The sequence below is a fragment of the Malaclemys terrapin genome, chromosome 6 (assembly GCF_027887155.1).
Source record: "Malaclemys terrapin pileata isolate rMalTer1 chromosome 6, rMalTer1.hap1, whole genome shotgun sequence".
Classification (NCBI taxonomy): domain Eukaryota; kingdom Metazoa; phylum Chordata; order Testudines; family Emydidae; genus Malaclemys; species Malaclemys terrapin.
The window spans coordinates 86101383-86118162 of record NC_071510.1 but is presented as its reverse complement, the minus strand read 5'-3'; the positions used below and the strand labels follow the sequence as shown (position 1 = coordinate 86118162).

Sequence of the window (16780 nt, the reverse complement as noted above, 5' to 3'; positions counted from 1 at the left end):
TCCGGGACGCGCGCGCCCTTGAGGTTGGAAGACAATTCATTGTTCCGGATTCTGTAAACAGAGAGGAAGTGACGTTACCGAGAACAACAACAACAACAACGTCGGTAACAGTACCGAGGAGCCGCAGGTGAGAAGGTCCAGCCCCAGAGACCTGTCACGGCTCGCGCCTAGAGCTCCCTCCCCACCCCCTTCTTCGCCGTGCGAGTAGCGGTGACACCAGGCTCGCGGCCGAGTATTAAAGTGGCGGTAGCGGGCCTAGGGTTCGCCCCAGGCAGCGTTGGGTGAGTCTCTGCCAGCGGCGTTGTCTTAAAGGCAACAAAGGTCTCCGGAAATGAGACCAGCACTTGTCACGTGGGGCTCTTGCTAGATTAACAGCTGCTTTAGAAGCTGTGGCCCAACGAGTACAACGTTTGTTCTGGGTGTGGATCCCGCTGCCATTAGCTAGTGTCTTTGTCGCTTCGAGCCTCGGGTTTATAGGAGGTCACCGCTTAAAATGAGTGGGAAGCTGGAACTGGAGTAGAAAGTGGTTGCTTGCTTAATAAGCAGGACTCCTAATAGCGATCAGATGACTCCTATACTCAGGATCTGTAGTTGGTATCTGTGAGCTTCTGGATAGATCTTAAGGTGTTGGTTTTATATATATATATATATATATACACACTCATAAATAACCTAAATCTAGCCTACCTCCATAATACACTGCTGCAGATGTAATCATTCATTGGAGGCACTGATGCCAACTCCACCTTAGTATAATAACAAAGACCCCAGGACTCTGGACTGCCTTTCTGCCTCCCTGTGAAATAGCTTGGATTTACCATATTTCAGTACTTGTTTCATTTGACCTATGAAGAGAGTCAGTAACTAAAGTTCGGTCCAGTGGGGGTGTTAGTATTTAATTGCTTGGGACAAAGGATGAGCTGACTTAATTGAATTTTTTTTATATAATTTTAGATAATTGTAGGGGGTTCAATCTGGGGAGGGTGCTTTTTTATTTATTCTAAATACAATAAAAATAAAACAAACATATGATTATTAAAAATTCTTGCCATTTTAGGGTCCCTGTGCTTATGTTTACAATCTTTTTCCATTTTGTTTTCTTCCTTTTCCTTCTCACCTCATCTTTGTTCTCTCTGAAAGACTGAGTGACAGAAGACTCTGAATTTGGAGGAACTAAACATGTACTTCTGCACAGTCTAATTTACCTATAGGCATTTTTAGTACTGATCGTGACAGTTTTGGAGCAGCTCATAAACATTACACATTAGGCCTTGTAATATACCTGCAGGTTAGGGAAATATCCTTATTTTACGCAGGCACAGGAAGACTTACATGTGTGACTTCCCCAAGATTACACAGAACTGGGAATGCCCTAACCCATAAACCATTCTTCCTCCCTATAGGATCCAGCACTTGGAGTTTATCATTTTTATTTATTTATTTCGAAAAAAGAAGGAGAAGACTGGAGTCCTGAACTCTGTTCTGGTTTAATATAATAGTCTGGATTTTGTCTACACAAGTTAGAGATTTGAATTAGCTCTGAATGTATTGCAGTTCACACACATTCCTTTTAGAGCAAATTAGCTGGAAAAGGTTTTCCTAGGTACAGTGAAATGAATGGCCACTTGTTTCACCTAACCCATGATCTGATAAGATCTTGATTCTGCAAGGTGACATACAGTACAATCATGGACAACAGCTGTTTCTTGCTAACTTACTAATTGGATCCTGTCTATGGCAATTTAGGCTTTGATGTACGATACAATCCTGTGAGATGTGAAGTCACCTAACTCTCATGGGACAATGAATTATCATGCTTATTGAAATCCAAAAACTTTGTTTAACAACATTGTGTCTAGTCCTGATATCAGAAAAAATATTTTTGATTTACATTTTTGTAAGTCAATTGAGTTATATAATAGTGTAAAACAAGCATTAGTGGATCAGAATCAGGCCCAATAATTATGTTGCAGTTTCACTATAAACCAGCAGGCTACACTCAGGATTTGTTTTTTTTTCTGAGACACACAGTCATGCTATGGGAAGGGGGGGGGGGGGGGGGGGGAATAATAATACCAAATACTGAAACAGTACTTTTTTTCTAAACAATTTTTTTTTCTGTTCAAAGAAAAATTATTTCCTTCTGTATGTAGCCTTAGGCCTAAATCCTACAGTTCTTACTGAGACAAAGCTCTTAATGAAGCCTACAAGATATGGCCCTATGAGGAGATGCTTTTCTCAAGCTGCTTTAGAGCAAAGTTTATGCACTGTATACAGTCAAAAAGATCAAGCTCTTCCCCTCTCCCCCACCCTCGGGTATCTTTAATACAGAAATTAACAACAGAGTTCAGGTTAAGCCTTCTCCTGAGATGTGGCTGATTCTAGGATTCCTACCTCATTAGTGCTCAGTCTTGATTCTTTTTCTCTAGTGAGTCACTTATGTCCATGTGGGAAAAAGTGAACCACCTACCTCAATGAGTCATAAAATGCACCTACTGTAATCCTTTCTTCACAAGTATTCTTCACAAGGGTGAGTGTTTCAGGCAGTCACATAGTAATAAATCAGAGTTTCAAACTACACATTTTCAGTGCTTCCTCAAACCACGTTTTCCATGCAATAGCTGGGGACAGCTAAATGATAGTCAAAGAAGCAAAATCCCTTGCTATCGATAATGTTATGTCTTATTTCTTTGCACTGAGTTGGCTGTAACCTTAGTAATTAAAAGGTCAAATCCTGAAATCCTTATTTAGGTACAATTGTTGTTTGCTTCAATTAGAATTTTGTTTGAATAAAAACTAAATAAAATCTAATACAGATTTTGTGATTTGGCCTGAAGTTTGTATCCATAGTAACATAATTGTAGCTACTTTAAAGGTAGTAGTAATAATGTATTTTTATTTCATTATGAAGTTGTGACATTGTATTCAAACCTTAAGATTATTTGTGTTCAATTGTAGATTGTTCTGAAGTCCAGATCTCTTCAAAGACTGCTTGACTGGTTGGAAATTATGCTAGTAAACCACTATCAACCGGAAACCATGAAGCAACATTTTACATAGTTGAGATTGAAATCATGGCATCTTCAACAAATCTAGATATTGGGGCACAGATAATTGTGGAAGAGTGCACCAGCAGCTATAGTCTGTCTCACATGCCAGACATTAAAGTAGAGCATCAGCTTGACTCCACCACCGAAGAAGGCCCAGCTCAGAGTGTCGCCATGGGAATGAAATTCATTTTGCCTAATAGATTTGATATGAATGTCTGTTCTCGGTTTGTGAAGTCATTGAATGAAGAAGATAGTAAAAATATTCAAGACCAGGTCAACTCTGACCTCGAAGTGGCGTCTGTCTTATTTAAAGGTTGAACTTTATGGTACAAGTTGTGTGTGGAGTACCTTCCCCTTCCCCCTTCACTTTTCAGTATTTTCTTTGCTGCTTATCCTCAAGATTATAGATCAATTCATATAGTTTCCTAACATTCTAGAGTGGTTTTAAAACTAAAAAGCAAAGTTCAGGATGATTATGCCACTGTCTTCTATTTGCAAAAGATTGCATAGGGAAATATAAGTAGTGCCCATTCCTGTATTCCTTATGCATCCAAAACTCCCATTAAAGTTTGTGAACATTTTAGGTGCTGGAGGCAAGTTCCATTGCAAATCATGCAAGCTGACTTGTAAAACTATCTTGCCTAGCCTCTTGATATTTTAATCATTAGCAATTTTCTATTATTTATTTCCTAACATTTCTATTACACATCCAGTTCAAAAATGGTTTAATTCAAAACTCATTTCCCGCCTGAGAGTACATACATATACATATCTTTCATACTTTTTTTTTTTTTAAAGCAACAGGACCGAAGAAAAGTCATAAATGTACTTAGACCATGAGTCTACACTGAGGCAGATGTATATCTTTTTGGAAAAATTAAACTACTCTCACATTGAGAATATAATCTTCTTTTGATGGCTTAGTCCCTAACCCTGCAATGTGTTGCACACGTAGACTCTTGTACCCACACAGTGCCCCACTGAAAGAATTGTAAGATCGGTTGTTAGCTTTAATACACTTTTGGAGGAAGTTTAGAGAGTTTTATCTTTTCCCTAATATTTATATACACTTTTAAGTTATTTTGTCGCTGACAGTGGCTTCTTTTGATCTTGTTTTATCAGTATGATGCTGCTAGACCTGCAGTCATTGCAATAATTGCCTTGTTGAGTCATTTTCACCTATTTTTGAAAGTGGCTAGTGATTCTGGGTCCAATTCTGTGAGCTGTTCCATGTGGGCTGACCCTAATACCTGTGTGTGCAGTCCCATTGAAGTTGAGGGGAGCTCTGTGCAGGCATTGGGCTGCTTACACAGAACAGCTTGCAGAACTAGGCTTATGTCTGTTACTTTTTAAATATCTGTGCTTTTAAACTTAATTTTCACATTTCTGTACTATAGGAAACAATCAGTGATCAGTCTTGTCATGGTGTTGAATCTAATCAATTTGCCATAATGAATACAAGCTTTGACTCATTACGGGTTTCCCGACTCATTTTTCCCACTCTTGTATTTGGCTGCAGTTCAGCCACCAGCTTAGGGCATTTAACTCTGTAATCACAGCTGCAGCTATTTGGCCTACAAGTAAAATGTAACTTTGCTTGAACAACATTTGCCCCAGGGTGTCACACTTTTTTAATCAGTTCTCTTCCTGAATTTGCACTCAGAAGTTCTTTACAGTATGACTCCAGAGTTACTGGACATGTTAATTAACCTCAAATAATTTAATTACTATTGCACACTAATGCCAAATCAATTCAGCCAGTAATGCAGCTTAATCCTAGTTATGACTTCCTACATTTAAAGTGTTTGGGTTTGTTTTATTTGTGGCTTCTAATCTAAGTTCTCAGAAGTAATATAGCCCCTCCTGAGAATTGGAATCCAAAGTACAATGTATATAATATATCATTTTAAATTACTGTTCCTATGCTTATCTAGTGGAAAGCTAGGAAAATAAGCCCTTGCAAAGTGCAGATAAAACACGGCATAGAGTAACCTTTAGGACTCTAGCTTCCCCACACTATAACAGCTAGACATCAGTTAATTTGGGAAGTCTCCATTTCTCTTAGATCAATAGTCATAAGACATCATTCACAATGCACTTGTAGTTTTGCTAAAGAAATGGTAAAACTGTACCAACTACTACATAGTTCATGTAGACACGTGGTAGAAAATTTGCATTATGGTCTTTGGATGATTGTAGGCCATATTCATCCCTAGAGCATCATTGATTTAGGGATGAATTTGGCCCTTTCACTTTATTACTCTGTACGTATAATTAATAGTGGAAAGAAATACATTCCATCACTCTTATTTAATGCATGTTTTAAATATTCTATAACGTTAACTTATCTTAGTTTGATTTAGAATCTGTAGCTTTCCTTTTAGCATTCTTAAAGTCACTAAAATCGATTATCTTTTCCCTGTTGAATTTAGCTGAATGCAACATCCATACTTCCCCTTCTCCTGGAATTCAAGTAAGACATGTCTACACTCCATCAACAACTAAACATTTTTCGCCCATAAAACAGTCTACTACTTTAACTAACAAACATAGGGGAAATGAGGTCTCTACAACACCTCTCCTTGTAAATTGTAAGTATTCTGTGATATAGTAAATGTTGTGAATTGGAAGTTAATAACTGCTTGTCAGATGTTTTGACTTTTTCATTGGGACCTTTCATAGAATAAGGCCAGAAGAGACCATTAGATCATCTAGCCTGACCTGCATAGCACAGGTTATAGAATTTCATCCATTCACTCTGTATTGAAGCCAATGAGTTACGCTTTAGCTAAGCACATCTTCAGGAAAAGTATCCAAGTCTTGAGCTGAAGACCTTACAGATGAACTTTCTGATTCTTTGTAGTCTTTAAATGAAAGTACTTGATTTTTTTTTAACCCTATTAATCTGTTATCAGTGTAGGTACAGCAAGTAGAACTTATTAATTAATCGGTAAGTGCCAACAATGTCCTGGATGTTATACAATAAATATTCAGACAGTCTCTGCTCTGTAGCAATTATAATCAAGGAGACAGAAGATGCACTGACAGAGGAAACTGTAAAATTAATTAATTTTAAAAAAATTCTTAAACTGATAACCTAGTAGAGCTTTCACCCTACAAATGGCCACAGTTTGAAATCTTAAGCATACATCCCTCTTAAACTCAGAAGTTCAATGATAAAATTTCCCCTTTCCTATTTAGCAAGTGAATACAGAGGTATACCATACAATGGCCTTTTCTGAATGAAAGTTTGATTTCTCAGAAAGGATATACCTAACCGTGAATAGGAATAGCACAATGGACATTTATTTAATGGATAGCCACTGGCAAACAACACAGTGTTATCAATTAGTATGTATAATATGGCCTTTCCCCAAGACAGAATGGTTATACCCACAGTGAGCTTGACATAGGCAGACCCCTGTGCCTGTACAAAGCACGTTTCAGGATCAAGACCTTAAATGTTTGCTTTTAGATTATTAAAGCACTCTGCTGTAATAACTGATTCCATTCCCAAGTTTTTTGGGGGGATGGGGTGGGGGAAAGGAGGTTAATGAAAATATTTTCCTCCCCAGTAGAAAAGTAGGTCATGTTGTGTATGTTTACAAAAGACTTGATCCAATGCTTATTCAATGGGAGTCACGCTATTGGCTTCAACAGGCAGTCAACTAGGTTCATACTGAACACTATGCGACCTGTCACAGTGTGTCTTGGATATTCTAATGCAACAAAGAGTTGATAAGTGCTTGCAGCTTTCTTAAGTCCTAAGACAAGTGAGAATATTCCCTTTGTCTGACCATTATCAGCAGCAGGTCTCTATAAAAATTCAGTGCTGACGAAAACCTGAGATAAGCTTAAGAATTAAACAGAAAGGAAGGAACATTGGAGGAAACATTGGTTAATTGTTTCAAAACGGAAAAGAACATATCCTCAGCGTATCAGTGAATTGGTATTTTTAATCTTTCTCCTTTAAACGTTCTTGAAGGCAATATAATCTTGATGGCAAAGTGACATTAAATTACAAGCCGGGTGGCAAGAAGCCATCTCATGGGGATATTGGCAACATAATAAAGTTTGTAATTCAACATCAGTGGAAAATATTTTGCCCTTCTAATATGATAGAGAGTTGGTGGAAAAATATTAAGCCATATGGAACCACTTTTAAGAAGACTGCAAACCTGATTCAGAAGTTAAGCTGAAATATGAGCACTTCCTTTTGTCATTGGCTTCAGCTGGAGCAGGACCATGTCTTATGTGCACATAATACATCTTTGTGCTCTTTTTGCAGCTCTGTCAGTTCACCAGCTGGCTGCTCAAGGGGAAATGCTTTATTTGGCCACACGTATTGAACAAGGTGAGAGTCTGAGGGGCTTTAAACCTCATCTTTTCTGTGGAGGATTTTTAATGGATTATATCCCCCAACATGCATCAGCTGCATAGAAAATCCCCCACAGATCTGTCACAAACCCCATAAACTCATGATATCCATTCTTTATGGATATGGATTTTTTCATATCTGTCTGTATCTTTAAAGCTGTCTAGTCTCCCATCACTGCAGTTTGGGTGCGCAAAGTAACATTAGTGTTAATGGGAATTACATGTAAATCCTTTCTGTACTGAAGCAGTGGGAAAAAACCCTATAGACTGCATATAGATAAACTGTGAAAGTGAGATATGCTAAAATCTGCAAATTAGTTCTGAGATGATTTAACCGTAGTGTTCTTTACTGCATTTATAGTTTGAAACAAATTCCCACTAGAGTGTATTTATAGTCATAATTTTATCAGTTAACCTATACAGCATTATATTGTAGTTTCAGCCAGCTCTTCACTGCTTATCATTCCAAATCTGAGTTATGCAATATCCTGTAGTGAAACTATTATAATTTTATAATGGATATTATTTTCTGTAAAATAAACTGCGAAATAGCATCCATTATACTGTACATCACTCCTTTTAAGTAATTACATTAGTGTAAATATGGATGACTCACTGGCTGGCTCAACAGACTATACAAACATTTACGTTAACTTCTCTGGTACGAATCTGGCCATTGTAGGCAGTTATTGAAAGTCATTACCATCTGACATCTGTTTGTTGGCCTACGGTGGTGGTATGCTTAAATATACAAAGTTGAAATTTGCTTTTTGTGGGCATTCATGCAAGTAAAACTGTCTCGCTTTTGTAGGAAGCAAAGGATTGGGAATCCAGAGAAAGCAAATTCATTTTTAAAAATTTGAGCATATATTTATTTAGATTTGAGTAATGGTAAAAAAAAAAAAGTTACCTGTATAAGAGTTTTGGGCACCCTGACACCTAATTTATCTTACAACAATGTAAATATACTCAGCAGCATTGAAAAAACAAACATCCATCAGGAACAAATTAACTCAACTCATCCAGCCAATGAATCAGCTACAAAAACACACTTACTACCCCCATTCATTTCTGGGAATACACTTAACCCTTTTCACAAAACCCCAATCAAATACATGAATTTGCCAATTCTTTATTCTAGTCTCGTAGATTTACATGTTATTTATTTGAGAGACTAGAATAGCTCACTATCTTGGAAAAGCACATTTTAGATTGCCTAATAACTATTAATATGGAACGTTTGTTTATTTTGGGGGCATCTGCTGTGCTATCTCCAAAAAGATCCATAGTCAACATTATGGACAAATGACCTGCAATATTTTAGTATAAAAATAAAGCTTTATTTGTGGAAATGTGAAAGTCATCAGAAGCTAGGTTTTCCTTCCCCCTCCCCCCACGCAGCATAGATAAGTGTATTTCTGTCACTGTCAGGGTTAGATTTTGTATGTAAAATGTCAGACTAGAGTGGACTTTATGGTAGAATTATAAACGCAGCTGTTCATAACAGAAATGTTGACACAACCTTTACTCTAACAGCACTTGCAGTACAGCCGCAAAAATGATCATTGAACTGTATTTTTCTTTTAAACAGAAAATGTAATCAACCATAAAGATGAAGAAGGTTTTACCCCTCTGATGTGGGCTGCAGCGCATGGACAGATAGCAGTGGTAGAGTTTCTGCTTCAAAATGTAAGGCGAAAATATAGTTCTTCTCAAAATCCTTAGTTCATTTTATATCGATAAGTTTGCAGATGCTACTACATCTCTAAAAGTAGTAACATTAATTGCCCCATAAAGGGGAAATAAAAGGCAAATGTGGCGGGGGAACACTCTGCTTTGGATCTCTGCCTTATGTCAGTGCATAATGTCATTGGTATCCTGAGCTCCAGCACTTCCTGCAAGTATCTTTCTCTCACCAGCTCTTCTGTGGCTCAGCCCTCCAGCCAAGTCACATAAAGCTTAAATCCCCGTTCAGGTAACTGAAAGGTCCAAATGAAAATCCAAACAAATCTGAATAAAGTTCTTGCTCCATTCAGCTTCTGAAGTCTTCTACTTACAAATCCTGTCTCAGGGCCACTCCCACAGGAGCCTACTCTACTCCCTATGGGTCTCTTTGGGACTACCCGCCACTCCATCCCTGTGGGTTTCTGTCTGTAGTAGAGTTCTGCTTCCTCTGTAGTCTCTCTCTAGAGCTGCAGCTGGGGTCTATCACTCTAACTCTAGTGCACCCAGCTGGGATCACTAATTGCCCTTTCATGGGCAGCTTGCCTTAAAGGGCCCTCCAGCCTGTGACAGTAAGGTTTTTAAATAGGACTGTTAACACCTTTTTTTTTTTTTTCTTCAGGGTGCAGATGCTCAGATTTTGGGGAAAGGGCGAGAAAGTGCACTATCATTGGCCTGTAGTAAGGGATACACAGATATTGTCAAAATGCTGCTTGATTGTGGAGTTGATGTAAATGAGTATGACTGGGTAAGTCTATCACTGGAGTGTACATTACACTGCTCTACAGCCAAAATGCTTCTGAAATAAATGTAGTCAAACTTTACTAATTCTAGGTCACTGAGAACGAAAATGATGCTTAAAATTGTTGATTGGCTCTAGTTTTCAAGATACGCTATTGGGTCAGTATATACGACCCTTGACTTGAGAATGGCGGAGGAAAAGTGAGTTATAAAGGAAAGGGATCTCAATTTAAACCAGAAATGACTAAAATACATCTTTGACTGGATCTATGAATAAATCTATGACTGGCTTTGGACAGTACTTGCTTTTTAGGCAAAACAATGAATGATGCAATCTGAAGCTGGTATTGCGTCATACATTATATGAATTGCGTCATGTTATTCCTAGAAGTCGTGGATGATGCAATCATAACGAAGCTTACATCACTCTGCTGAACAAATTGCCCTATATCAGCTCTAGAAATCATACAGTGTCGTACTCTCTTATTTGTCAGTGTTTGATTTTGCAAAGGGACACATTTCTGTTTAGCCAAAGTGAGCAGAGATGCCTCGTACTTGTGTGAACAGTGCAGATAACTTCTGCTATGTTTGTGGTGAAGTGACTTTTGCATCACAAAAGCGCAGTATAACCACTATGGTTAAGAAAGCCTATCACCTTTATTTTGGCCGCAAAATTGGAGATCAGGACAAGAGGTGGGCCCCACACATATGCTGCAACACTTGTGCAACAAATCTTCGCCAGTGGTTGAACAGGAAAAGGAAATCTATGCCTTTTGCAGTGCCAATGATTCTGAGAGAGCCAACAGATCATACCAGCAATTGTTACTTCTGCACGGTGCCTCCAGTTGGGAAAGGTGTGTCAAAGAAGAAAAAGTGGACTGTGCATTATCCAACCATTCCATCAGCTATACGCCCAGTACCCCACGGAGAAGGACTGCCGGTTCCTGATGCACCAGAATCATTCTCACTTGAGTCAGACGAGGAAGAGAGAGAGGATGAAACTTCTGGTCCTGAACCATCAATGTCACAGGACCCACATTTTCTCCCATCCTCCTCCTCTGAACCACACCTCATAACACAAGGTGAACTGTCAGGGATTTGGAACTGCCCAAGAGTAAGGCAGAGCTGTTGGGCTCCAGACTACAGCAGTGGAATCTCCTGGCAGGTGATGTTAGGGTTTCCATGTTCCATGACCGTCAAAAGGATCTTTAAATAAATAAAATAAATGGAGATATCCTATCTCCTAGAATGGACCTTGAAAGGTCATCAATTCCAGCCCCCTGCCTTCACTAGCAGGACCAAGTACTGATTTTGCCCCAGATCCCTAAATGGCCCCCTCAAGGATTGAACTCACAACCCTGGGTTTAGCAGGCCAATGCTCAAACCACTGAGCTATCCCTCCCCCCCTATTCTTGTCCCATTCTTCTTCATGGAAGGTAATCTTGTAGCCTGCAACAACATCGATGGTGTGATGGCAGCCCTCAACATCATTCATGATCCAGATGAGCGGAGACTGTTCATGGATTCATCGAAGACAAGTCTTAAAGCTGTTTTACTGCATAATGGCAATGTTTTGCCATCAATTCCAGTTGGTCATGCAGTCCATATAAAGGAAACCTATGACAACATGAAACAACTTTTGAGGTGCATAAACTATGACCAACATCAGTGGCAGCTTTGTGGCGATTTGAAGGTTGTTGCTCTCTTGCTTGGTCTGCAGACTGGATACACAAAGTACTGCTGTTTTCTCTGCGAATGGGATAGTCGTGCAAGAGATTCCCACTACATCAAGAAAGATTGGCCACTCCGACAGTCATTGGAGCCTGGGAGGAAAAGTGTTCAGCATCCACCACTTGTTGAATCAAGGAAGATTTTGTTACCACCCTTACACATCAAGCTGGGTCTGATGAAGAACTTTGTCAAGGCCATTGACAAAACACAAGCAGCTTTCAAGTACCTCCGTGGAAAATTTCCAAGGTTAAGTGAAGCTAAGATAAAGGAAGGTGTCTTCGTTGGTCCTCCGATTCCTGAACTTCTTCGAGATGATGCATTTGACCATGCACTGCATGGCAAGGAAAAGACAGCATGGAAAGCCTTCCAGTTAGTGGCAATAAATTTTCTCGGAAACAACAAGGCAGACAACTACAGGTTGTTGGTGGAAAACCTCCTCAAGGCATACAAAAGCCTTGGTTGCAACATGTCACTAAAGATACATTTTTTGCACTCGCATCTAGATTTTTTTCCACCGAACTGCAGAGCAGTGAGCGACGAGCACGGCGAACGATTTCACCAGGACATTGCAACAATGGAGAAATGCTGTCAGGGCAAATGGAGCCCATCAATGCTTGCAGACTATTGCTGGACAGTGACAAGAGATGCTCCATTTAATGAATACAAGAGACAAGCCAAGAAGCGTTGAGTAGACACTGAATAGGACTAAACTATGTACATAATAGTTTTTTGCCTTTTGTTTCATAATAAATGTTATTTATATAACCATTTTGCTGATTTTTAAAGTGTTACATAAACAGGACAGGTGAAATATTATCATGTAAAGCAACCATAAACACATGAAAAGTCCTAGGTTTACAATTTATGATTAAAACTCTACTATCTACACAATATACATAGACATAAAATGTAAAAACTTAAATATCTTAGAAACAGTAGCCAATCAGTTGTTTTAATTGTCATATTTGAATTCAGCACATCAAAATACATAATAAATAGCACATTTTATCTCTGAAGCAGATGACTTCTCAAAAATTGTAGACCAGTGTTATCTTAGTGTGCATTGGTCAAAAATTTGCTCCTAACTCTAGAACTGACATGGATTTGAAAACCATATTAAGTTTTCAGAAATGTAAGCTTGGAAAACCCAGGACAAGGTGTACTAATGTATTGTCCCTGAGAGGACTTTTTTATACAGGACCAAGAGAGTTTTTTCAGGTCTCTGTGGCCAATTGTAGTCTCTTGGTGGGATGGATAGGGGAGTGTCTTCTAAGCCGAAATAGGAGGGCTAGATGAGATTGTTCCTGGGCTCACTTGATGGATGTGAATCAGGGACCTTGAGTGTTTGTCCTCACACCCCAGGACTTACTATGGACCTTCTGGGGAGGTGAAATGTTTGTTTTTCCCCAGACTAGTGGGGTGTTCCCTACCCAGGTCTTCTTGCCACAGAAGAACTTTGCTATAGCAGTACTTATAGAAGAGTTCCTTATGCAGAAAACTACAGAGAATTACCTGTGATATTATCAGCACAGGGGGGGCTACTCCCTGAAGCCAGGAAAAAAATCTCTCTGGGATGAGGGCAAAATCTGAGGTAACCTTTAAAATGCAATTGCTTTTAGAAAACAAAAACTGGCCTTTGACTCTTGTGAATTTTGCATTTCAAAGGAGATGTCATTGATTAAACTGCACTGTCAGAAACATAAGGGCAAAAAAGCCTGTATCATAACATAGCAGAGAAAAGGTCTAAGTTAAAAAAGTATTCACTTACTCAATTTTCCCTTTTTTAACATAAATGTCAAATTAATCAATTTTATGGTGTGATGAATGTTATTGTTGAATTATTTACATTTCACCATAAGGATTCCTTTAGAACACTGGCAGCAGTAAAAAATATAAATAAGTGAGATGAGAATGTATTTCGGGTTAATAGTCACATTTGAAAAGGTTTCAGTTTTCAGATTTTGAATTTATAGACAGTTTTCTAAAGTGGCTGGAATTTTTGTACGTGATGAGTGCTTCAGAAATTTTTGTACAAGTTAAATATTTTCCATATTAATGCAGTAAAAATGTCTGTTGCCACTTTATTATTTCTATTGCATCAACAGTGTGCTCAGTACTAAGCAATAGCAGTAAAAACAGTGACCCAGAATTGAGGTGTGGTTTGGTTAATTTGTGCCACTCTGGAGTCTGGACATGGAACTGGCATAACCAGCCCTGGAGTGATCACCCCTTGTGTAGGAGTTGATCTGCTAATTCCTGCTCTTTGGGCTGTTGGCAGCTGCTATAATTTAGAACAGCCTTCATGGAAACACAAACAATTTGGGCCAGTTTCTGCCTTGAAGAGTCTACAAACTTCAGGTTCTGCAGTCTGACCCACAGAGACAGATTTGCCCATGCAAAGCTCCTTTTACTTCACTAGAACTCCTCACAGGGACAGGGGTCTGCAGACACAACCCACTTCCAAGATTGTGGCCTAAAAATAGACCCATAGAAGATGGGGGACACAGAAAACCCTAGTTGGAGAAGAGCCGGTGACCTTTTCATTACACATTGCACCACTGTTATCTGAAGGACTCATATGTGTACTACTTATTATCAGGAGGGAATTACAGATATAGTCTGTTCAGTTTTTGAACTAGATACATGAACTCCAGCTATTAAAGACTGTAAGTCTTTCTTTTTTCTTCTTTTGCAGAATGGAGGGACACCTCTTCTATATGCAGTACATGGAAATCATGTGAAATGTGTAAAAATTCTCTTAGGTGAGCACATTAAGGATAACATTAAGAAATCAAACCTAAAATAATTTTATTACTGATAATGATAAACTATTAATTACCAGCATAATTTAGGGATTTTTTTCCTTCTATTTTACGTAGAAAATGGTGCTGATCCAACTATTGAGACCGATTCTGGCTATAATTCCATGGATTTGGCTGTGGCTTTAGGCCATCGGAGCGGTGAGTATTTAGAGCCTTTTAGGTTTGGCTATTTTTATTACAGTTTGTTTATGTAGTTACAGTAACAGTGCTTTACACGTGTAAGAAGACAAAAGTCCCTGTCCCAAAATGGTTGTAGATTGCTAAATCTGTTAGGCTGTTGTTTGTAGTTGATTATGGGCTAATTAAATATCTTAATTATGTAAATGTTAATTGACTAAACTCACGTTTTATTTGTTTGACTTGTGCTTTCGAAATCCATTAAAATGTTAGCTCTAGCAGCATGTGCTGTATACATCTTACAATATGTAATTTAGAGGACAGTCCTGACTTGTTCAAGGAACTAGTAACAGATACAGAGTCTTTCACCTCTAGTTTGTGAGCCTAGGTCAATAGTGAAAGAAAGTCACTGTTCTTGAGCCATGTTTTTAGGCACAGTTGGGAGTGTATCTAATTTACAAACTCCTTTGTCTATGTGGAGACAACTGTACCAGAGGAGGGATTTATTCTAGGAGAGGGCACTACTACCCCCTACACCCTGAAGGGTTTGGCCATAGGAAGACAGCATTAAACTGTGTGTGGGGATACACAGGAGCCCTGTCTGCTGAGGCTGCCCTCTTTCTCCTGGCAGCCTTTCAGCCTGAGTCCAGCTTTCTCTGAGAGGGGAACTTTGTTGTTTGTTTTTTTGAGCACTTGGGCCAGGCCTCTGCTGTCATGTACTTTAAATAGTCACAGTTTTCTTGGACTTACCTCTGGGAACGATTTGAAATTGTTTGTTTTTTCATCTAAAACCACAAGCATTTCCTGGGGGGAGAGGGCATTTCTTCTGGGGTCCTGCATGAAAGGCTGGCAAGTTTGGCTATCCATTTTCAGGGCCTCCTTGGGTTGTTCAGAGTCAAAAAGGGGCCTCTTCATTGGTGACCCTGGCTTCTGGACCATGTGAAATCTTTGGTTTTTTTTTAAACCCTGAACTAAATAAAAAATGATAAGCCCACCCAGGCATGTAACTGCTGCAAGCCCCTGGGCTTATGTTGGAATTGATAACTTCATGGATGGCTCAGATCTGGAACCCATAGGGGATTCAGTGTGTAAATTCTGAACACCGAGGAAAATCACTACAAAGTTTTCAACAGTGACTATGATTTTACCCCCTAGTACTCACCCACTCTCCACTTCTAGGTTAGAATCCCCCCATGCCCTACCTTAATCTATCCCATCTACATTTCCAAACCAGACCATGGCTTCCTCCCATTCTCACTCAACATGCTGGCCCTCTGTTAGTGTATTCATTGTTTTGCATTATATGATGCTTTAATTTTCATAGGTGACAAATCCGTAGTGCATTAGTTCATGTCCTGTACAATCATCTAATCAAAATAAACAAGTCAGCATCTAACAGTAAAATACAACAACAGTAGTGATTTGGAAATCATTGAACAGTAATTAACTAGGTTGTTTCTCCACTTTAGTTCAACAGGTTATTGAGGCTCATTTATTGCAGCTCCTTCAAAATATCAAGGAGTAATGGCCTGCTGTTCATAGAAAATTGGTCCAGACCTGAAGATTTGGACTGTGTTTTAGCCCCACAATCAGTGATAAAGGCTTGTTAACTTATTTAACTTTACCTCAGTGAAAATATTTGCTGGTTTTAGTAAGATTTTAGTACACTTTCTTTATGTATTTCACTGATGTTCATAGAAATCTGTGATAATTGATCCTTTTGTAAATGTATTTTATGTAAATTTTAAAAAATGTAATCAGTGTGTTGCATGAAAACCTTGAAAAAAAATATAATTATAGCTGCGTAAATGTTCACATTAAGTACAGTAGTTGACTTTCTACAGAGTATTCCACTAGGTTGTGTCAATGATATGGTATCCACATAGACTTCGTTTTAGATTTTTAGGTGTGTACCACAGAAGACAAGTTTCTTTATTGTTTATAGGACAAAAAAAGTGCACAATGTGTGGTTGTTTACAAATTCCTATGCAGTTGAATTAAAATACTTTGTCAATTTCTGTATTTGTCTGATTAAACTGTTTTTTTGGGGGGGGGAAGCAATTCGGCATTGGGAGCTCAATTCCACTCAGTAGTTTGTTTCTGATTTAGGTCCTTAAAATCTTTGGGGCAGATTCTCTGCTCTGCTTCTTTTTTGCCAATCAGGTGGTGCAGAGACAGCATCTCCTTAGCTGGGATTCCCCTGGTATGGGGGAGTCCCCA

General features: G+C 38.8%; 1 protein-coding gene across 2 annotated transcripts; it reads left to right on the top strand.

Moving 5' to 3' along the window:
• ANKRA2 (ankyrin repeat family A member 2) lies at positions 1-16578 on the top strand. Of its 2 annotated transcripts, none has more exons than XM_054031654.1 (9): positions 1-127; positions 2959-3363; positions 5483-5641; positions 7339-7404; positions 9019-9116; positions 9772-9897; positions 14317-14383; positions 14501-14581; positions 16030-16578. In XM_054031654.1, the coding sequence occupies exons 2-9, from the start codon at positions 3075-3077 to the stop codon at positions 16083-16085; spliced, it is 942 nt and encodes a 313-aa protein (XP_053887629.1). In that variant the 5' UTR covers positions 1-127; positions 2959-3074; the 3' UTR covers positions 16086-16578. The 2 variants fall into 2 exon arrangements, with proteins under 2 accessions (XP_053887629.1, XP_053887630.1); XM_054031655.1 differs by lacking the exon at positions 1-127 and adding an exon at positions 134-281.
• Positions 16579-16780: the final 202 nt, after the last annotated feature.